This window comes from Abramis brama (genome assembly GCF_963993115.1).
Source record: "Abramis brama genome assembly, chromosome: 5".
Taxonomy (NCBI): domain Eukaryota; kingdom Metazoa; phylum Chordata; class Actinopteri; order Cypriniformes; family Leuciscidae; genus Abramis; species Abramis brama.
This window is the reverse complement of record NC_139967.1, coordinates 15,187,968-15,210,897: the sequence shown is the minus strand read 5'-3', so window position 1 is coordinate 15,210,897 and position 22,930 is coordinate 15,187,968. Positions and strand designations below refer to the sequence as shown.

Genomic DNA, 22,930 nt, shown 5'->3' with positions numbered 1-22,930 from the left:
ACTTTATTTAATCTAACTTTTTTTATTGTATTTTTTTAATAACTTTTCTGTAAACATTTCCACGGAGCCCCTAGCACTTCTTTGTGGCCCCCTCGACCCCAGTTTAAACCCCGCTGCTCCAAGGAATTATTCATTGGCAATGAATAGGTTTTGCTAAGGGTTGGGCATTTTTTATTGAAATGGTTTTAATCTTAGATGATGTCTGTTCATGGAAAATTCGAACAAAACATAACCTGTATAGTACCCCCGTTTGTTTACAGTCCATTGCAAATCACTGAAACTGAAAGTCTATCTAACGAACAAAGTTCTTGGGATACAGCTTGAACAGCTTCCCCTCTTGTGTTTTCTCCAATCCGTATTTCTCAAGATTGTCCATGTTGAAAACCCCTTCCTCAATGTCCCTTTCGATCTGTGGGGCCACCACCTGACTGAAGAGCTTCTCTGGAGTCACGGGCTCTTCTGTCCCTGCTGGGGTCTTGTATGACACGTAGGGTTTCAGGCTAAATCCTTCCAGGTTAGGCACCACAAACTCTGGTACCATGGCCCGTACAGGTATGAACTTTCTGCTTGAGGTGAGGACTCCAGTGGGCCTTGCGCCTCTGCTTTTGTAGAATGTCCTGGGCCCGCGCTTGCTCGTGAACTCCGCCATTCTGTCAGCTCCTCTCACGAGCCCCCGCGCCAGCGCTGACAGCACCCCCATTTAAGAGTGATTTATCTGCAGCAATAACCTGTATCAAAATCAATTTATTTTAATTAAATTTTAAACAACTCCATAACATTATTTTTGTTTCAAAATTGATTTCATTTAATTGTATTTTAAACAACTCCATAACATTATTTATTAAATTTAATTATATTTTAAACAATCTCATAACATTGTTTCAGTAAATGTAATGGTAGTTTACACAATTTCATAACATTTCTGTAATTGAATAACTGTAACTTCAATGAAAATGCATTTATGGCACCCATGTGCCACATTAAGCAATCATTCGTTTTGTTTGAGAGAGATCCTATTAACATTTACTATGATGTTACAGTAGTAAACAAACGGTGGTAATGATGTTGTTTGGGCAGAAACTAACGTTAGCTGCTATAGTATAACGTAATACGAAGAAGTTGCAGCAGAACATGCGATGCTCCATGTGCATTTTTATGTTGGTAGAGCACCACCAATATTAAATAATAACGGTCATCTTTAATAAATAAAGTATGTATTTTTGTATAGTAAGGAAGAATGACAACAAAATTAACAACAATATAATCTTTTTGAAGGTCAAGGTAAATAAATGCTGGTTCAAAATGAAGAATGGAAGTTACAGTTGTGTAGTTGAAATCGTTCACTGCATTCACTTTTCAGAAATCATAAAATAAAATAATGTAAACGTCGCTGGCCACATATGAAGTATAATGTAATTAAATATCATATAGAGATCATTAAAAAGACCCACACTCACCTTGAACGGTGAGCTACTGCGCTTTCAAGAAGATCACTCTATTCCCACGTTAAGCGTAGTAAAGAAAACAACTGTAATTGGTCAGATCAGCACGAAGACAGCCAATAGGAGCAGCGAATATTGATTAGAGGCTCTACGTCTGTCCTCGGCAGTGTTGCCATGTCCGCTTGTTATGAAATACTTTGGGCTTGTTTTCTCATAAACTGTGATAAATGTCCTACAGTCAGTCACATGCTGCAGATATACCATTATTACTTGCACAGCTTGTTTCTTAACGCCACCGTCGATTCGTAAATGCGCGCGCCCGTTTCCTCATGTGTACCGGAGAGAAATGTATTGGTTTGGAATAGATGGACAGTGTAACGTTATTTAGTTTTATAAGTAATTTTTATTTATTTTAGTAAATAAAAATAAATAAAAATTATGTATGTATGTATATATATATATATATATATATATATATATATATATATATATATATATATATATATCTGAACCAACAAACTTTACAGAAAGTTGCAGTTAAACAAAATGTATGTCTTCATTTTGAGCATATTGAATAAGCCCGGGAGAATTGTTTTTCTTACAGGATCTGGCAACACGTGTATTCGGTGGGAGGACTGACATTGTGAATGGAATCCCTGGGAGACCCTAAAGTACATTGAGTGAGTTTGGAAACGCCGTTCAAAAGGTATTTTTCATTTATTCATGGACATTATTTGCCCGCAGGATCTCCACGTTATACAATGAAATAATGTTTTTACAATCTTGTTAGTTACACTGATTGGCAAGGTAACGTTATTTGATTAACGTACAAGTGCGCGTTTACAGCCGCGGCTTGAGTGTAAACAACACAACTGAGTTTACCTCTGACCCAGAGCTACGTCCGTCCGTCATGCAGCTCCTCCTGAACCAACAAAACTCTCATTTACAATATTGTTCCTTTCGTTGCAACACACTTAAAATTTAAGTTTTCGCGTCACCTTCACTCTGCGTTGAGTTTGACTTTTCCTCTTGGTAGAACTTCTCATAAATCACATCACATGGTGTCAGATTGCAGTGAGTGAGGCAAGCAGTGTCAGATGGTTCCCTGACTCAGGTTCCTGCTGGTCTTTTTGACAAAATCCCTACCTCTGCCATTTTCAACAGGCCAGAATCAAATTGCATATTTTTCCAGTCACACTTGTTGTTGACATATGCAAAATAACATATTTTGCAACGTGAGCTGCTATTGTATGAAATTTTAACCCATATTTAGTAAAAATAGGTATCATGTCAACTATTTTAACCTTGTAATTATCTGTGGGTCTCTGAGGGTTAAGCATGTAAGTTACATAGAGATTGCTTTATGCCACTTAAATAGGTATTACAAATTTTAAGAACATTGTGAGCTATTATGAAATTAGATTTGAAATTTGTGTCAAATGTGTTTATTTCTGTTGTCTCGTCTCTGGAAGATATGGATGAGAAAGAACAAGATGATACTTGCAGTATATTTCCGGTAAGACATCTCAAAGCGAAGCTATTGCCGATTTTTAATTTTTTATTTTAAACTAATAGCTAACACCATGTGAATGAGTGTCTGTAAATAAATAAAGCCATGCTGTTTATACTACTAAAGTCACTTGCAGTACACTATTTAAAGGGAACACCATTAGATTAAACTGGACTTTGTCCAAAAGCATTAGTCTTGTGATTTACACAATGAAACAATGATTGAGCAAGACTGTGATCTGATGACTCCGCATTTCCCAGATCAACCTCACTTGAGATTGTATCAGTAACCTTTATGTTAGCTGTTTTGCCTTTGCGTTTGTAGTTGCTCTGGCTCTCTTTTCCTGTAAGGTGTGGTTTATAATCATGATTTTGGTTGCACTTTTGTGGATTCTAGGCAGTGCTGCCATCTGGGAGTGAAATCAAAGCTCGGCTGCAGAACTTCATAGAGGATCAGTTGCAGACCACCATGGTATATGACAATTCCACATGTTTTTGTGAATCAATAGTCCATAATGTTTTCCATAATGTAATCATTTTTGTTCCCATTTCATAATACAGTGGACTGGTGTGTTGATTGGAGCTGCTGTTGCAGTTTCCCTTATCAGTATTGTTACCTTTTTTCTGCACAGAATATACACGGCTGGTGAGTGTGTGATCATTTATGATTTAGAGTGTTTTCACCACTAGGTTTGTTTTAATAAGCACAATATAGACAGATATGTAGTTGTAGACCATGTAGACCATGTAGTTGTTGTGTGAAAAATGTGAAATAGACAGTTCTTATAATACCTCATATTTTGAGTATTTTTTGAGAGTGTTTAACCAGCTGTTTTACTTTTGATTTTCCAGGAGAAGAGCAAACTGAAAGTCCTAAATATCGTTTCAGAAAAAGAGACAAAGTGCTGTTTTATGGCAGGAAGATAATGAGGAAGGTACCAGAACTTCCCAGTGTGTTACTTTCAACAAAACTGTGGTTAACATGATAGTCGTGATGATTTTTAAATTGCAGTGTTGTTATTTGTGGCCATTCAGGTCCAGACCTTGTCCTCACCACCCACCTCAGGTCCAGTATCTCAAAAGCGAACCAGAAAAAGAACAAAAGTTCTGTCAATAGCTCGCAAGTATGTAAAAAAAGTCACAGATGAAGAACGAACACACATTTTAAACAAACCATGTCTACCAAAGCATCTTAACATCCTATCCATATCTTGATCAGAATTCTGCGTATCCGAAGGGAGCCACCAACACTTCAACCGAAAGAACCTCCTCCTTCCCTCTTGGAAGCAGATCTGACTGAATTTGACATGCAGAGCTCTCACCTGCCCTCTGAAGTCCTGTATATGCTGAAAAATGTGAGGTTGGTACCTTGTCATTTCATCTTACAAGAGAGGTATTGATTCTTTTCCAGAATAAACAGTGCACAGAATCCAAGGTCTAATGATCTGGCAGTGTTGTTCGGCACCTAATGAGTTGCGATATGTGTGTTTCTTAGGGTTCTGGGTCATTTTGAGAAGCCTCTGTTCCTGGAACTGTGTCGACATATGGTGTTTGTGCAGCTGCAGCAAGGCGAAGGATTATTCCGCCCAGGTGACATCGATGACAGCATCTTCGTAGTGCAGGATGGGCGTCTTGACCTGTGCATCCATGAGAGTGTAAGAGCCAAACGGTCTCAATATACCTGTTTTGAATCTGTCCTACTGAAAACAGGGTTGTGTTCTGCCCATTATAGAGATGTACCAATTCATGACTTAGCGTATTTTTCTTTCTCTGACTCAGGATGGGACTGAGGTTGTGGTGAAGCACGTTTTGCCTGGAGACAGTGTTCACAGTCTTCTCAGCATCCTCGATGTCATCACTGTAAAACCCATCTGGCCTCTTTTTTACCCACTCTGAAATGCAAATGTTTGTATTTTGACCTGTTTTCATGCCCGCTGAAGTTTTAAATTATGTCTCACATTTGAAACCTGGATTCCACAGGGATATCCAGCTCCCTACAAAACCGTCTCAGCCAGAGCAGCAGCCCCAACTACTGTTCTCCGCCTCCCTGCACAGGCTTTCCAGTCCGTCTTCGAGAAATACCCAGAGACCCTAGTCAGAGTTGTTCAGGTATAATCGAAATCCTAAAATACACTACCCTCAAAAGTGGGGGTCGTAACTTTAACTTTAAGATTTGGATGTTCTGGGTTCATTCTGACGCCGGTGAACCCAAGGTGCTTTGTGTACCTTGCCACTGCTATGCTGTAATAAACTTCTTTTTTGAGATCTTCGACGTCCACATAATTTTTTCTTACAGTACATATGACTGGACAATGTTTTTTTTTTTAGATTATCATGGTGCGACTTCAGAGAGTTACCTTTCTTGCCCTTCACAACTATCTGGGCCTGACCACAGAACTTTTCAATCCGGTTAGATGTTTATCTATAAATCACGTTCAAATTTTGGAAAATATTTTACTCTATTACAAGAGGCTATTTATTGCAGTACATACGTTGAATAGTCTTTTTCTGTTACATAATGTAGGAAAGTCAAGCTGTTCCACTGGTGTCAGTGGTTGGTGTTGTAGGAGAGGTCAATCCAGGCAAAGGACTACGCAGACAATCACAAACGAGTGAGGAAGTGTCTGACAAAGTCCCACAGAGGTCCTTGGACCATAACAATGACACAAGTCAGATATACAGAGGAGAGGGTATGATGTGTTTACTTATACATGCAGTTAAATGCAAATATTTGCTGTGAATCATTTACACATGCAGACTGCAGACTTATGGTGGTGAATGGCTTTCCAGTAAAATTTTGTTCAAATATTCCTATTATTACCCAAATAATAAAAAAACTATTACTAAGAGTTATAAACTTGCTCTTTTGTTTTCAGATGGTGGTAAGCCCATTCGTTCAGAAAGTCCAACCACTTTATTCAGGAAGTCTCGCTCAATGTCAACCCCTTTTGCACATGGTAGTGTTTCACCATGCACCTTTTGCAAAATACCCAATACTAACTTGGTCCCCAAATATCATGCATCCCTACCTAGCTTGAATACATTCATAATGAACATGTTTGAGTGTGGTAATGTGTGCTTATCCTACAGCTGGATTTCCTGACCACAATATGGCCTTTGACAGAACAAGCATTTCAAAAGAGAATGCCCCTTCAAGTCCTATTGTCATTCATAAGGTACCTTGGCATCATTCTATCACAAATTCAAAGAAGAAGCCATAAACTGTTTTATTTTTTACATTTGTTCATATTCTGTACATTGCATGTGTGTGTTTTTCTTTCCTCCTGTCTGAAGTCTGTTCGGAAGAAGTCGGTGACTCTGCAACATTCTCCTTCAGCTGTGTTTCACTACTCAGACTCTGGGGGTCACTCCAGCCACATTCACCACTGTAAAGTTAATGCCATTTTTCAAGCTGCCAAGAAGGACTTGCTCAAGATTATACAGCTTCAGGTCAGGCCACATTAATATATTGTTCTACTAAAGTGAGAAGTTTAATTACTATTTGGAATATTGGCATAGTAGTAAAAAAAATACTTTGTGCTCCAGGACTCCAGTCTTCTGGAAGATAGGGTGACTCTGAGACAAGTTAAGGCGGGGTCTGTGGTTGCAAGTGAGGGAGACCAGGTAAGAAGTTACCCGTCACTTTGACTCCTCTGTAATTATCAATTTCAATTCACATGTGAATCCATTTCTACTTTGTGTCTGTGACAGGATGTGAGCGTGCTGTTTGTCATCTCAGGAGCTCTTCATGTGTACCAGAGACAGATTGACAGAGAAGATGAAACATGTCTTTTTGTGACTCACCCTGGAGAGATGGTGGGCCACCTGGCTGTTCTCACAGGAGAGCCTCTCATCTTTTCTGTGCGTGCTCACCGTGACTGCTGCTTCCTGTCTATCTCCAAAGCACACTTCTATGAGTATGTGATGTGTACCAAATTTCACTTAAGGCAATTGAAAATGTACTCTCTGCCTGCTGTGAGGAAATTCAATGATCAGATGATTATGCACATCTCAATAGATTAAAATAGGGGAAAATCATCATTTGATACTTTGTTATATAGTGAGTAACAAGCTATTAGTAAAAGTGCTTCTGAAAATGAAGCACAGATACCAAGAAATTAGTTTTTTTCCCCTTGTTTTCTTTTGGTTTATCAAAACCTTCTTAGTTTTTTTTTAGTGTTGGGTTTTTTCAACATATTTAATCACCTTTAGGTTTGTTTGTTTTTTAGGTCAAAAATTACAATAAAAATAATTATACAAAAAATACATGAATTTAAAAAAATAATTATATAAGAATTAGAAACAATTGATTTAAAATTGTATCAAATTAAGTACAGCATATCAGAACCCTGATTAACATGTCTACTTATACTCTAGGATAATGCGTGCCGAGCCTCGAATGGTGTTACATGTAGCTCACACGGTGGTACGGAGGGTCTCCTCCTTCGTCCGTCAGATTGACTTTGCCCTGGACTGGATGGCACTGGAAGCCGGACGGGCTGTCTATAGGTAAGCACACTTTTCCTATACAATTTCTCAATTCCAGATCTATATATCTCAGGTCACTGCTCTGCTCTTTGATGTGAATAATAACCTGAGAATGCATGTATTATTGCATGTAATACATTCATTTTTCTTTTTTGTCTTTCTCAGACAAGGTGATAAGTCAGACAGCACTTTCATTGTTCTGAGTGGCCGCTTGCGCTCTGTCATCATGAAGGATGATGGGAAAAAAGAGCTTGCTGGAGAGTATGGACGGGGAGACCTCATTGGTGTGGTGAGTGGTGATACTGTATATATTTATGTATAAGCATGTAACTAATTTTCTAGTAGTTTTCTAGAACTTTAGTTTTTGTTTCTGTATCTCTTAGCCCATCTATGTGCTAGTGTATTTTTAAAAGTTAGCAAAGTAAACTTTTATAAGATATATTTTAAATGTACAGTATTTCTTCTCTGGGTAAAATCGCCCATATTGATGAAATCATCTCCTATTCAGGGCCATATATATACTTACTTATCCAATTAAATGCGCTCTAGAATGAGAATTTCCTCTCCTTGTAATACCACCTTCTACATAGTTTCAATAGCAAGTAATAGGTTGGTGACTATTTATAAAGGCATTACTAAGAATTTCATTTCAGTAAAGAAAACAATTTTGAATCCTTTTGTAGGTTCTTTAAACAAATGCTGCTGCAGTTTCCATTTGTTAACAGTATGTGTGTTGGTGTTAGGTGGAAACTTTGACTCATTTGAACAGAGCCACGACAGTCCACGCAGTCCGAGACTCTGAACTGGCCAAACTGCCTGAGGGAGCTCTCAACTCTATTAAGAGGAAATACCCACAGGTTAGACTATACACTCATTAACACATCTCATGATATTATATTGCATATATATTAACATGTTATACTCTTTCATAGGTTGTAACTCGTCTGATTCATCTTCTTGGGCAGAAAATCTTGGGTAACATGCAGCAAGTGAATGATCCACTATCAGGTGTGTGTTTGTGAAACATTTGTGTGTGTTTGCGTTTTGTATTTTTCCTGATGAACATTAATGATCTCCACAGTGCATAGCCTGGGTTTTCACACCCCAACCAGCAAGTGGGAAGCAGGTAACCCAGCCGCTAATCTGTCAACGGTCACCATTCTGCCTGTTTCTGAGGAAGTGCCTTTGACTGCCTTCACGCTGGAGCTGCAACATGCTCTCAGTGCTATCGGTCAGCTATTAGTCTCTTTTCCCTCCTTAATTTGCCTCAAAGTTAACCTGATACTCAGTCTTAACTATCTTCATTTTGTTTTTATTAGGCCCCACTTTGCTACTAACCAGTGACATCATCAGGCAGCATCTAGGTGTTGCAGCCTTGGACAGGTGAGAGTTGCATACAGTACTTGCATACTATGCACTAAAAGTGTGTACCTCACTGGTAATAGAAAGCATACCTTTAAGTATGTATAAAACAGTATACCATCTTGATTTTACAGAGTCCATTGAAACATTTGCATTTAGGTGTTAACATCTTGCTAAATTCATTACCTTAAAAATCATTATTAGGGCCTACTTAACTCTTAGGTTCACTGAAACCCACCGTAAATATCATCAAGGCATCATTGACAATTAAATGTACTATGATTTGGGGCGCACTAATTCTAATATTGCATACCATTTAAGATGGATAGTATGCAAATTGAGATGTAGTGTAGTTTTTTTTCTAGTAACATTAGTCAGACGTTGTCTTTTTGTTTCCTGTGATTTACTGTTCATGTACAGTACTTTATTATTTCCTTTTCAGTGTTCATGAGTACCGTTTGTCAAGCTGGTTGGGTCAACAAGAGGACATCCACCGGATTGTTCTGTATCAGTCTGACAGTTCTCTGACTCCTTGGACTCAACGTAGCATCAGACAGGCGGACTGCATCATCATTGTGGGTCTGGGGGAGCAGGAGCCCACTGTGGGAGAGGTGAGTTGTCATTAAAAAGGTTTTATATATAAAGATATAAATACTTCTTTAGAAGAGTATTTTAAGCATGCAAATCCAGTCATATCAGTAGCCTAACTATTTATATCACATAGAGGGGATTGCCTCACAAGGGCCAATATGATGACATTAACTAATTTAATTTCTGCACATGCATTTCTATGAAATTATTTGGTAAACTGAGCTTTTTGGCTTTGTTTGTGGTATCAGCTGGAGCGTATGCTGGAGACCAGTGCCGTGAGAGCTCAGAAGCAGCTGGTCCTGTTGCACCGTGAGGACGGGCCTCCACCCAGAGGAACCGCAGAATGGCTCAACATGCGCAGCTGGATCTCTAGACATCTTCACCTGTCATGTCCCCACAGGGTCTTCTCCAGGAGGAGTCTACCCAAACTGGTACCAGTGCTAACATTATTATTGTTTTAGCAAATGTGAATGCCTATATTGAGCCTGAGGAGCCACGGAAAATCCATTTTCCAAACCACTTGTCCTATGTAGGGTTGTGGGATGCAGGAGCCCATCCCAGGGTCTCAGGCCATAGGCAGGGAAACACCTTGGATGGATGGCCAGTCTATTCAAGGGCAGCCAAGGAATAATAGTTTACACAAAAATTCTTAACATTTTCTCACTTTTAAGTACTTTCAAACCTGTATGACGTTTTCCTCTTCTTCTTTTTTTTGCGGAATGAACACATTTTTCTTTTTGAATATTATTTATAGCAGAATGCATGATTTCCATACAATGATAGCTAATAAAAATAAAAATACACTTATTTATAATGCACCTTTCTTATTCTCAAATACATAAAACAAGCAAAACAATACATAATACATGGTACATACATTCTAAGAATAAATTTAAAGTTAAAGGTGTTTTTGAAGCAATTTCTTAAAAATAATAAAATGAAGGAGCTTTCCTAATGAAAGCAAGTAATGTGGACCACCACTGTCAAGCAAGATTTTAAAGAAAGATTTGCAGTGAATTTTACACTGTTTAAGCAAAGTTTTCATATGGCTTCAGAAGATTTAGAACATGGCGCATTACTATTGTGACTATTTTATGATTTTATGGTGATTTTAGTCCTTTTTTGTACTTGACAGCACCTGAGTGTTTATAAAAACATATTATCTCAGAATCCTATCCTATCTGTTTAGTAACTTCACTGAGGAAGTAGAACTTTTCAAATCTTAAGTCAGCAATCAAGATAGGAAGTTTCTGAAATACAGACCCTGGTCCCCATCCAATTTCATTTTATGTAACATGAACGTTCTTCAAATCATTTTCTGTGTCTAATCTAATCATTATCATCTTTTATCCGTGCAAACTCCCACTTTCCTCCCATCCTGTCAGAGAGAGATGTATCAGCGTGTATTTGAGAAGCCTCCCGACCGGCATTCTGACTTCTCGCGTCTGGCTCGGATCCTGACAGGAAATGCTATCGCTCTGGTGCTGGGAGGAGGTGGAGCCAGGTACGAATCTGTCTTCCCCTTTATTACCAATAATTCTGTTCCTCCTCTATCCACCTGGCCTGGTGCCAACAACATTTTTTCACTTGAATAATTTAGTAAGAGCATGTTGATATTAGTGGAACATTGACTGATTTTTCCCGTACTTATTCAATCATTGTAGTTTAGTGGTCTCTTGAAGTATTTATCCTTTGCACTATTACAAGTGTCTTGCAATTTTCGTGCCCATCAACTAATCATAATATAGTCATTTCTAACCCATTAGTGATGTTTTGGGGTTCGCATCCTCAGCATGTCTCTCGATGATAGCAACTCTTTGTCTACTCTCTGTCCCCGCCTGCTCTCAGTCATAATCAGCGACTTTTTAAAGGTGGGTCAAAACATGATATATAAGGGGGCATAAAATGTGTAATCTGTCTAATCTACTTTCACATAGTGGTAACTTAATTTTTCAATTGTGTAATTCTGTTACTGCAATTATATGAATATCATGTTATAAATATTTGTGTTTCTGTGACCATATATGCTTGTTATCTTGACTTTTTAAATCTTTTTATACAGACTTTGTTTACATATGAAGTATGTTTAAAGGTGAAGTGTTTAATTTAATAATAATAATCATTATCATAGGTTTCCCATATCCTCCTGCCACCCCTTTTGCTCTGCCTTCTCTGCCATTTATCAGTCAAGATATCACAGGACATTAAACTGGGATGAGAGATGGAAAAAATTCTCACTTTACCTTTAAAATGCTTTATAAAAAGATACTAATATCACACAATGCACTAGTAAGAACTCTAAGCTCATGTGTGAATATGAACCACACTATACCCACAGAGGCTGCTCTCAGGTGGGCATCATTCGGGCACTGAGTGAGGCGGGAATCCCTGTAGATCTGATTGGCGGCACCTCCATCGGTTCCTTGATAGGAGCGCTCTATGCTGAAGAGCGAAGCGTCAGTCGTATGACTGTCAGGGCACGCCAGTGGGCCATGGTGAGACATCTAAGCACTGAACACTAACATTCATACATGTAGAACCATCATTGAGATTTCTTTTTTTTTTTGTGCACAATAGAATTTTGGATCCATATTTAGGAAAATCACAGACTTGACCTACCCAGTGACATCCATGTTTACTGGAGCGTCGTTTAACTCCAGCATTAGTGCAGTCTTCCAGGACAAACAGATTGAGGTTCAATTTCTTGGCACTTGCCACTGCACAATACAAGCTATTATAAAAAAGTATATAAACATCATATTCTTAAATAAGTCTAAACTTTGTGCATATCTCTTTTTTTATGATAGGACCTTTGGATCCCGTATTTCAACATCACCACAGACATCACTGCCTCCTCCATGAGAGTGCACACTTATGGTTACTACTTTTTCTCTGTAACTTGTCATCTCCATCTCATCTTTTGTGACAGATTTTAGCATGTACACTCTTTTTTAGGCTCTCTGTGGAGGTATGTGCGTGCCAGTATGTCTCTCTCTGGATATCTTCCCCCTTTATGTGACCCTAAAGATGGGCACTTGCTCATGGATGGAGGCTACATCAATAACCTACCTGGTTAAGTGTCCTATTGTACTCTTACATTGCAAAATTGAGATGCCAATTGCAAAATTACAGTTTATTATAGGGATTACATATACACATTTTACCTGCTTGCATACTCCCATAGAGCCATATATACTATAGCAAATCTCATATGGTTTATCATTTATCTTATTGCCTGACTGTAAACTGCTACATGTAGACTATAAAGCATTAAGATATTTTAAACATTAACAGTATAAATATCTGTAAAGCTGATACAGCTCGCTCCTTGGGTGCCAAGATGGTGATTGCTGTTGATGTTGGTAGTCAGGATGAGACCGATCTGACCAACTATGGAGACTCTTTATCTGGATGGTGGCTGCTATGGAAACGCTTGAACCCGCTGACAGAAAGAGTGAAGGTCAGAAATCTTATTGCGTTTCCTCCAATTGCATTGATTATCAGTAATGCATTCTTACAAAATGTATGGAAAATCCTAAAACTTCATTACTTTACTTCTTGCATTCATTGGATATAGATTCTATTTCATCAAAAAAATATGCATTTTTTGATATTCATAACTTCGTATCCTCTAGGTGCTGAACATGGCTGAGATTCAGACCCGTCTGGCCTACGTGTGTTCTGTGCGTCAACTGGAGCTGGTAAAAGACAGTGATTACTGCGAGTACCTTCGACCTCCCATAGATCGCTATGGCACATTGGATTTTGGCAAATTTGATGAGATTGCTGTGAGTGGCCTGTCATCCTCTTCTGGACTTCCTGTCATCCTCTTCCACTTCTGTTGCCTTGGCTTTGACTGCAGCAATGACTTTTCTGGTGTTGCAGGATGTTGGCTACCTGCATGGGAAAACCGTGTTCGACGTGTGGTGTCGGAGCGGGGTGAGGGAGACGATGCTCAAAGACCAACATCAAGAGGAATTCCACAAATCCAGGAGCACAAATGTAAGGGGCTTTGAATGAGCTTGGCTTATCACAGCATCAGGCTGTTTCCTCACAAACTCATTTCCTGATTATCTGTCCTTCAGGTGACCTGTCCCAATGCTTCCTTCACCGATCTGGCTGAAATAGTGTCCAGAATAGAGCCAGTGAAGCAGGCCATTGTGGATGGTGAGGAATAGACCGTCTTCACACATGTCCCGTTTCCATGTCGTTTTCTCATCTTTGTGTTGTCTCTTCAATTCTCTCGCACACAGATGAGTCTGAGTACCAGACAGACTGTGATGAAGATGCAGTACTGTCAGACTTCGATTTGTCCAATCAAAACAGTGAGCATACAGAAGAAGAAGATGAAGAAGAAGAAGAGGAGGAGACCGCCGATACAGCTGATACAGTAAGATAACTGCAAAGATGTGTTAGTTATGTTTTAGTGTGATAATATTAATGATTTTTAACTTCCAAACAGGATGATGACATGGAGATCAGGACAAGGCGACATGGAGCACTCAAACACAGCAGCCATCATACCACCTGACCTCAAATACCTCTTTTCCAAGAGGTTTTGATCATTTCTTTTAATATACAGTAGCCTTGAGCCTTTACACTAATGATCAAAAGTTTGGAATTATAAAGTCTCTTATACTCAACAAGGCTGCATTTATTTAATGAAAATAGACTAAACAGTAATATTGTGAAATATAATTACAAAAAAAAAAAAAAAGGTATTTTAAAATGTGATTTATTCTTGTGATGGTAAAGCTGAATTTGGTGCTCAAGACACATTTCTTATTATTATCAATGTTGAAAACAGTTGTTCTGCTTAATTTTTTTATATATAGAAACCATGGTAATAGAAAGTTCAAAAGAATATAATTTATTTGAAATAGAAATATTTTGCAGCATTATAAATATCTTTATGGGCACCTTTGATCAATTACAGTTCTTTTAAATTGTAATAATATATCACAGTATTACTGTTTTTAATTCAATAAATGTAGCCTTGGTGAGCATGAGAGACTGGTAGTGTATAAGGGGATTTTAACAAGTGACATTATCAGTATTGACTTAACTTGAATTGTTAGAAACTAACAGGTAATTTGAAAAGGATCTTAATAGAAAAAAAGCAAGTATTATGTACTTCTTATTCCTTTAATTTCCCAAAGTATGATAAATGAGTCAACGTATTGAGCCCTAGATATCAATCAGCCAACACTGAGCTCTCTCTGATTCCAGTAACAATTGATAAAAGTCTGTTCTTGCCTTAACTTTTAGTATTACACAAGGTCAATAATATTTGAAACACTTTATTTTTCATGCAAACTGTCAATGCAACCTCAACACAGTTTTACTGTGTGAAAAGATAATCTGTTTTGTGCCTGTATTATCTTGTTAGTGAAGTTATAAGCAGTGACATAAGAAAGTATGTTTCTTTGTAGTTTCAGCTTTTAGAGAATGGTGTAATCAGGAGAGAAGGATGAACTAATAAATGTTACTGTGAGAGATATTCTGATTCTTATAGGTAAAGTGTCTTTTGCAATGCTATGTGTTCTTTGGCTCATTAAAAGTTTCAGAATTGTCTGAATTTTTGGTTGATTGTTTAATACTAGATATCTAATATTTCACATTATGTGGAATCATTTTCATCTTTTGAGATTAATTTTCATTGTACTATGAAGTACTATGTACTATAGGAGAGATAAATGAGATATCTGGACTTTTAGTGTCTTCCTCAAAAACGGGGCAGACAGGGTAAAATTACTTTCAGGACCTTGGACAAGGCCTTAATATTAAACAAAATGTTTTCAGTTCAGTGTTGGAGAATACTTTATGAAAAATGTATTTGAGAAAAGAGATACTGGCCTGGTTTCACAAACTTTAGATTAAGCCAGGATTAGGCCTTAGTTAAATTAGGACATTTAAGTTAGAATGCCTTAGAAAAAAAACAATGGCATTTATTTGATCAAAAATACAGTAAAACAATTATATTGTGAAATATTACATTTTCAAAAATCTGTTTTCTATTTGAATATTTTTTCCTGTGATGGCTAAACTGAATTTTCAGCATCATTCCTTCAGTCTACAGTGTAACATGATCCTTCAGCAATCATTCTAATATGCTGATTTGCTGCTCAAGGAACATTTCTTATTGTTATCAATGTATAAAATAGTTGCTGTTTAATATTTTTGATGAATAGAAAGTTTAAAAGTACATTATTTAAATGTTTTAATCAATTCAATGCATGTTTGCTAAATAAGACTATTCATTCTTTTAAAAATTTTTACTGACCCCAAACTTTTAAATGGTATTATATACATGTGGTATTCTTTAAAATATGGGCTCAATACAATAAGCTGTCAACAATGTAAAATTATGTGTCTCTGTGGACAGGTTTTATTCAAAATGGGGACAAATTTTCATATTTTATAAATCTGAAAGAATTATCCAGTTGTATCTCTCTACACTTTTTGTGATGCTGTATTTGCTGTTTTGACCTCAGTGTAGTTTGTCCCCTCCCCCTCTTTTATGTATATACTGTAATAATAATAATACTTTTATTATCATCAGTTCTTATGTTTTGGTATGCATGGGTCCATGCCTTGAAAAGGTGTAATGACATAATTGTTATATTTTGCTTTTGTAACCAGATACTATGTTATTCTGTTGTATTTAAGCTGCCTAGGGAAGGGGTGTTTTGGGGTGGTCGTTATAGTAAAAATAGAAGGAAGGAAAATGTAACTTTCATGGTTTTACTGTATGTTGCTTTACTCCTTTAATATATATTAAATTAGATCTCACAGTGGGGAATGATAAACTATAGTCTTGATTAACTCATTCTAATTATAAGTCTATAACTAATTAAGTTAATCGTGGATTTGTCTATATTTATATAATGAATATTTTTGCACATTTTGTAAGTGACAGTGTTGACCCATATTGCATTTTATAAACACACATTTTGAGAAAATGGAAGAGACAGGAGGTTCCACCAAAACTTAAATGACCTCTCAGCTTGTTAGTGAAATGAAAGACCTGGAGGAATCACTGGAAATAACCATCAAACCTCACACAGTCTTCCGTTTGCGGCTGACCGCTCCACCCACTTCCACACACTTTTTAGACGAACTTCTTTAGACCTTCATGTAAGTAAAATTAAAATGCCACTCTTATGATTTACATTTTTAGAGGAATTTCAGTCAAGCAAGGAAAAAAAAAAATCAAATATCAACAGAAACCTGTGCCAGAATCTGTTTTCATGTTTTTACTTCTAGCTATGTGCATCTCATGTATTTTTTCTGCCTTAAGAGAGACTCTAAATGAGATGAAGCTGGGCATAAAGGAAGCACATTTTACGATCTGTAATGATAAACTGATGTGCTTCCCAGCCTTCCGGAGTTTGCTTTATATGCTCCTGTAAAATTCAGTTCTGAGAGAGCAACCAGAGACACACCAATCCAGATGCAGAGTCTGATCCGTTTAGCATACTGACTAACTTTTCCATTCTAACCCTTGTCAGCCACTGTTCATTTGATTTAATACAATCATATCTGCATAGAATTCTGTAGAACAACAAAGAGCATATGAATATCTGTCGTTAAATGTTTGCTTTTCGTTTGTTTTCAGTCATGAAAATATGAGGAGGAATTCTCTTCTGAAGGAATGCTAACATATAGGATTTTAAGGCTGATGATCTCTATCACATCGCACACGCTATAGGCCACTTAAAGGGATAGTTCACCAAAAAATAAAAAATGTCATTATTTATTCACCCTCAAGCTGTTCCAAACCTGTATGAGTTTCTTCTGTTAAACATGAAAGAAGATATTTTGAAGAATATGGGTAAAACAGTTGATGGGCCCCATCGACTTCCATAGTGTGGAAAATACTGTCAAGTCAACGCGGTCCCATCAACTGCTTGGTCACCGACATTCTGAAAATATCTTATTGTGTTCAGCAGAACAAAGAAATTCATACAGGTTTGGAACGACTTGAGGGTGAGTAAATTATGATTTTTGGGTGATCTAGGCTACCCCTTTAAAGACAATCTGTATGGGTAGTTGACATAATGTAGGCTATGTCCATGAACTTTTTCAGCATTAAAATTATATACAGTTGGTTCCAAAAGTTGTAAGATCACTAATCAGACCATACATTAAATTGAATCTAATTTACAGTAATATGTGTTGTTTTCCATCGCAAATTATAGACCAGCATAAATATTAAATAAAACCATACATGAATTTCAAGGAATGTTCTACAAAGCATCTTGTTAACTTGGGCAATGTCACAAATTGTAATAAAAACGTATTTAATTGGTAGTACTTTACTTTAAAACAGTTTTATTGTGAAATATTATTACAGTCTAAATCTTTTAAGATATTTTAAAATGTAATTTATTCCTGTAATGTCAGAGTTGATTTGAAGTATATATATATATATTCTTCTATTTTTACCATTTTTAAAATACAATACAGTTAAATTGCATTATGTTGTTTACCACTAGAAGGCAGCAAACTCCAGACTTGTGTCCTGTGGCAACTTTGAGCCTCTCTGTCTGCCTGACGTCTGGATTCCTGCCAGCTCCGCTCATGGACCCCGTCTCACCCCGATCCCTCTTCAGTCTCCAGGCCCTGATATATGTAATCTCAGAGGATAGATCTAATTAAGTCCTCTATCTATTTGATTCCACATGACATTTCTAACACCCATGAGTCTTCAGAATCACGGGGGGAGGAAGAAAGAGGGGATTCTTTGTGTTTCCTTAATTACAGTTCTAATATTTCTCTCTCTAGATTATATTTCACCCAGGCATCCGTACCAGCTCCCATCCGAGGCTTCCCTCAGACCCTTCACTCATGGTGCTGCTCAACAGAACATTCTCCAGCAAAACCTCAAAGAAAAAAAAAGCACATCAGTCAGGTTCAGGGTGGACAGACTCTAACTTATGTGCTGTATATACGTACAGGATATAGGTATGAGAGCATAAATTTAAGAGACTTGTCTTTTCATGTCCGATCTGCATATGTTTATGCTTTGGCTTGGCACATGTCACATTTTTCATACATAACCTTTGGGTCACCAGAGGAATTCCACCCATTCTTATAGAACTTGATATATATTTCCTGCTTCTGAAGGCTCAAAGTTTGCCCAAGAAAAAGCGAGAGTCTGTGGAAAATTTCTATCTGTATCAAATAGAGCAGAAAGGAACTTTTCCACCTGGGATATCTCTACCTTTTTTTTTACTCTCCTCTTTTGTCTGAGTCTGGCTGATTCTTTGTTCTCAGTGGTATAGATTAATTATGGCCAGGTGAGCCGATCCTTTACAATTAAGTGGGACAAAATCTTTCCGACACACAGGGTAGATAACATATAAGCAGCTTTGCCAACGCTAAGTTTAGAACAAAGTGCCCTCTTCTCAGCAAATCCTTGCTTTGGGAATGTTCAAAGTGGCAACAAGTGCTCAATGTTTGCACCAAACTCTATTAACAATAGAGGTGACCACAAGGAGTGTTCATTGGGGGCACTTTTAAAAGTTTACACAATCAATTCAAGGCTACAAAGAGTGTTTAACTGCTTGGATGAAAAGAAGCGTAAAACAGAGTCAGAGCTGGAATGGTAAATAATCAAAGGGGAAACAATAAGGTGGTTTCTTTTAGGAAGATTCCATGTTCAATACAAGTCAAGCTCAATTTTCAGAAAACAGTGTTACTGTGAGTCGCTTACTCAGATCTGCCTCCATGCAATCAACAACCAATGGATATAACCTAATTTTTGATGGATAGAACCTACAACAATGTTTCATCACATATACATCACAATATGGAAGAAAAGAAATGTCACTAATTCTGTAAGGCCTACATCACAACTTTATTTGTTGCTGAAAAGTTGGTCATTTTAGGGTTTTAGGCATTACTTTGTCTTGGCAAAGAAGTTGTAAAATTGGATAAGACTTTTCACAGAAAAGATTATCAAGTGATATTTTTTTCATATTAAATTCATCCATGCATATTGTTTAAGTCTCATGGTTTTTAAAACATTATTTGAACATTTATAGACTGGTTCCATTCACTTTGACACTTTGAAGTGTCTCATTGTAATTCAAGATTACTTTTTTAAGAAATAGAGGAACAAGTTAAAGTTAATATAACATTTTAAGTCAAGACCAGTTTACTTCTATAGCACTTTACAGAAAACCATTATGTTAATGTTTAAGAATATCTTCATGCCTTATAGTTGCATTAAGCAGATTTGAGCTGGGCGATAATTTACATTTTGCTATCAACATTATTTTGCCTCAAGAACTGTTGACTGAGCTTTCATTTCTCAGTAGAGAGATAAAGACAGAGAGAATCAAGTACAAGAGTGGTTGTTAATACAAAAACTCCCACCATCACCACCGGCCTCCCTCCTTATTTCTTTTGAAGCCAAGATTATTTTCAGCTGCCTTCCATAGCGGGGATTTATATTAACCCTGAAATGCTCCAGTGCCTGCTTGGCATGACTTTGCACCTGCTGCTTTTTAAAATGCCATGGGTCTTGACATGTCACACATCATCTCATTGTAACGTTCTTGCTTTCTTTTTCTTTTGGATTTGGCACAAGGAAAAAAGCCTGTTCAATAAAACAGGATGCACTAATACCCATCTACTTTCCACTGTCAAAACCTAACATTCTGCTAGATCATTTTTGAGCTTCATTTTACTCAAACAGTCAAACCTGTCAAACTAAGACAAGTGGCATCCTCTCAACACCTGCAGCTCTTGGCCACCCGTGTGATTGATGCCCCTGCTCTGTGCTTTGCTTATTTCTCTGGCTGTCAGGGGGTCCGCTGAGCGCAGTCACCTCGACCTCAGATATAGATGAGTGGGCTGGAGTTCATACTGCCTGCTGAGCCAGGTGTTTAGCTTGGACGTGGACCACAGTTTTGCGGTTTTCAGAAACCCCTCAGTTCTCCTTTTTCACCGGGCAGAGGAAAGGTAGAGCAAACTGTGTTCTTGCGGTTCTCATTCTGTATCACTCTCTCCTCTTGGCCCATTCTGGATGCTATTCAGACGTTAGACTGTGTTTTGTTTTGTAATTCTTTTTCGAAAAATGTAACGATTCTTTTTGAAAAGTATCAATTGGTTTTTGAAAAAGTAGTGATTCTTTTCGAAAATGTATTGATTGTATTGATTGATTGTATATTGATGCATTTTGAATAACTGAATAAATGCATTTTGAATAAATGTAGCGATTCTGTTTTGAAAAAGTAGCGAATATTTTTGGAAAAAAAAGCGATTCTTTTTTTGAAAATGTAGCGATTCTTTTTTTTAAAGTAGCGATTCTTTTTGAAAATGTTGTGATTGTATTGATTGATTGTATGTTTTTTTGACAAAGTATCGATTCCTTTTGAAAAAGAATCGGTGATTCTTTTCTGAAATGTAGCGCTTCTTTTCTAAAATATAGTGATTCTTTTTGAAAATGTAGCGATTGTATTGATTGATTGTATGTATTGATGCATTTTGAATAAATGTATAAATGCATTTTGAATAGATGTAGCAAATCTTTTTGAATAAATGTATCAATTGTGAATTGAATGTGAATTGAATGCAAATGTTAATTTAATTGAATTCATTTGATTCACATTCAATTCGGTTCGATTCACATTTGACTCATTTTCGATTCACATTTGATTTGATTCACTTTTGATTCACATTCGATTTTATTCATTGACATTTGATTTCAATTCACATTGGATTTGATTCACTTTCGATTATTCAATTTAAATTCGATTCACATTTGAATCAATTCGATTCACATTTGAATCAATTCGATTCACATTTGAATCAATTCGATTCACATTTGAATCAATTCGATTCACATTTGATTCGAGCCAAATCACATTTGAATCACATTCGATTCGATTAAACTTCCATTCACATCAGATTCACATTCGATTCACTTTCAATTCCATTTAAATTCGTTTTTATTCGCATTAGATTCACATTTGATTTCGATTCACGTTTGATTTGATTCTATTTGAATATTCGATTCAATTTACATTTGATTTACATTTGATTCACTTTTGATTCGATTCACTTTCAATTCAATTTACATTATATTAAATTCATATTCGATTCACATTTGATTTACATTTGATTCACATTCAATTTGATTCAAATTCGATTCACATTTGATTTACATTTCATTGACATTTGATTTCAATTCACATTCAATTCAGATTTGATTCGATTTGATTTAAATTCAATTTACATTCGATTCACTTTCAATTCTATTCACATTATATTCAATTCACATTCGATTCACATTTGATTCACATTCAATTCGGTTTGATTTACATTTGATTAATATTCGATTAACATTTGATTAATATTCAATTAACATTTGATTTATATTTGATTAATATTCAATTAACATTTGACTTATATTTGATTCACATTCGATTTTATTTACATTCGATTAGATTTTAATCAATTCGATTCACATTTGATTTCGAGTCGAATCACATTCCATTCACATTCGATTCGATTCAAATTCAATTCACATTCGATTCACTTTCAATTCAATTCAGATTTGATTTAGAAATGCACCTAATTCTGAAGTGAAGACATAATATGCTAGCAGACAGTAATCCAAATGAGAGAGAAGTCTGGTGTTGAATGTGGATGTGGAACTGAGTTCTGTCCAGGTATGTTTATTATGTCTTACGGCAGCCACAAGCGTCCGTCCGGCTTGGCAGATGACCATCACAGACCGTTACAGTTTGAAATGAGGTGCATTCACAGTACTCCGGTTCTGTTTTAATGTTATTCATTTTAATTTCAAAGTACTTTAATATTCTCATCTGCATTATGTTGCTAAGTGGGACCCCTCTGTAGGCTACTGTATACCGAGTCTCCTCAATGCAGAATTAAACAAGATGGTCTTGTAGGACATTGTCACAATCTCTAGTCACCATGCCTGTCACCTTCAGCACTACATCTCCCAGAATCCTTCCTGGTCCACCACCTGCATGCATTACACAATCACCACCAGCTGTCATCCATCACCTCATCACCCTCATCAAGCACCACATTTAAACACCCAGCTCACATGCACTCATGGTCCGGTCTTGTCAGTCTCTACATAAGTATACTTACCTGACTACCCACCTTCCTATGCCTATCTTCATTGTCCTCCTCCAGAGACTCATTGCCTTGGACCCATTATCTTCATCGTGCTTGTCTTCAACTCTGCAAGCAGAAATATCCCATCAGTTAAGTGTGACTGTCATTTGAACTGCGTATGCTCATCACTCACCAGTCTGCCAATCTTCCAGATCTTCATCAACCCTTTAATAAAGAACTGTGACTTTTACCTTCGTGTCTCCTCCTGTTTAGTGACAGCCATACAAACCAGCATGCTATGCCTGTGCAAAAGCACGTTTAAGTAGAAAAAAAAAATCAAAAAATGTAATGAATCCCTTATATGAAGTGAATATTGCATTATTATCTTTTGGTTTCATAGTGATGCCAAATTCTGTGTGCTTGCTGCATCCACTAGA

General features: G+C 36.9%; 2 protein-coding genes across 3 annotated transcripts; one reads left to right on the top strand and one right to left on the bottom strand.

Annotated features, from left to right (window-relative positions):
• Positions 1–144: 144 nt before the first annotated feature.
• Positions 145–2,440, bottom strand: mrpl41 (mitochondrial ribosomal protein L41). 2 transcript variants are annotated; one of them, XM_084114055.1, is made up of 2 exons: positions 2,325–2,440; positions 145–728 (listed from the first exon to the last, which is right to left on the bottom strand). In XM_084114055.1, the coding sequence occupies exon 2, from the start codon at positions 698–700 to the stop codon at positions 293–295; it is 408 nt and encodes a 135-aa protein (XP_083970181.1). In that variant the 5' UTR covers positions 701–728; positions 2,325–2,440; the 3' UTR covers positions 145–292. The 2 variants fall into 2 exon arrangements, with proteins under 2 accessions (XP_083970181.1, XP_083970180.1); XM_084114054.1 differs by lacking the exon at positions 2,325–2,440 and adding an exon at positions 1,458–1,593.
• pnpla7b (patatin-like phospholipase domain containing 7b) lies at positions 2,029–14,970 on the top strand. Its single transcript, XM_084114050.1, has 36 exons — positions 2,029–2,148; positions 2,915–2,958; positions 3,349–3,423; positions 3,513–3,597; positions 3,804–3,886; positions 3,987–4,075; positions 4,171–4,311; positions 4,447–4,606; positions 4,731–4,811; positions 4,932–5,060; positions 5,280–5,360; positions 5,476–5,641; positions 5,828–5,908; positions 6,042–6,127; positions 6,246–6,401; positions 6,498–6,575; positions 6,663–6,868; positions 7,329–7,460; positions 7,605–7,728; positions 8,183–8,296; positions 8,372–8,447; positions 8,521–8,670; positions 8,759–8,822; positions 9,244–9,412; positions 9,641–9,823; positions 10,778–10,896; positions 11,731–11,887; positions 11,970–12,086; positions 12,200–12,269; positions 12,348–12,464; positions 12,704–12,852; positions 13,028–13,180; positions 13,278–13,394; positions 13,478–13,559; positions 13,646–13,782; positions 13,855–14,970. Exons 2-36 carry the CDS (start codon positions 2,917–2,919, stop codon positions 13,921–13,923), a joined length of 4,038 nt encoding a protein of 1,345 aa, XP_083970176.1. The 5' UTR covers positions 2,029–2,148; positions 2,915–2,916; the 3' UTR covers positions 13,924–14,970.
• Positions 14,971–22,930: the final 7,960 nt, after the last annotated feature.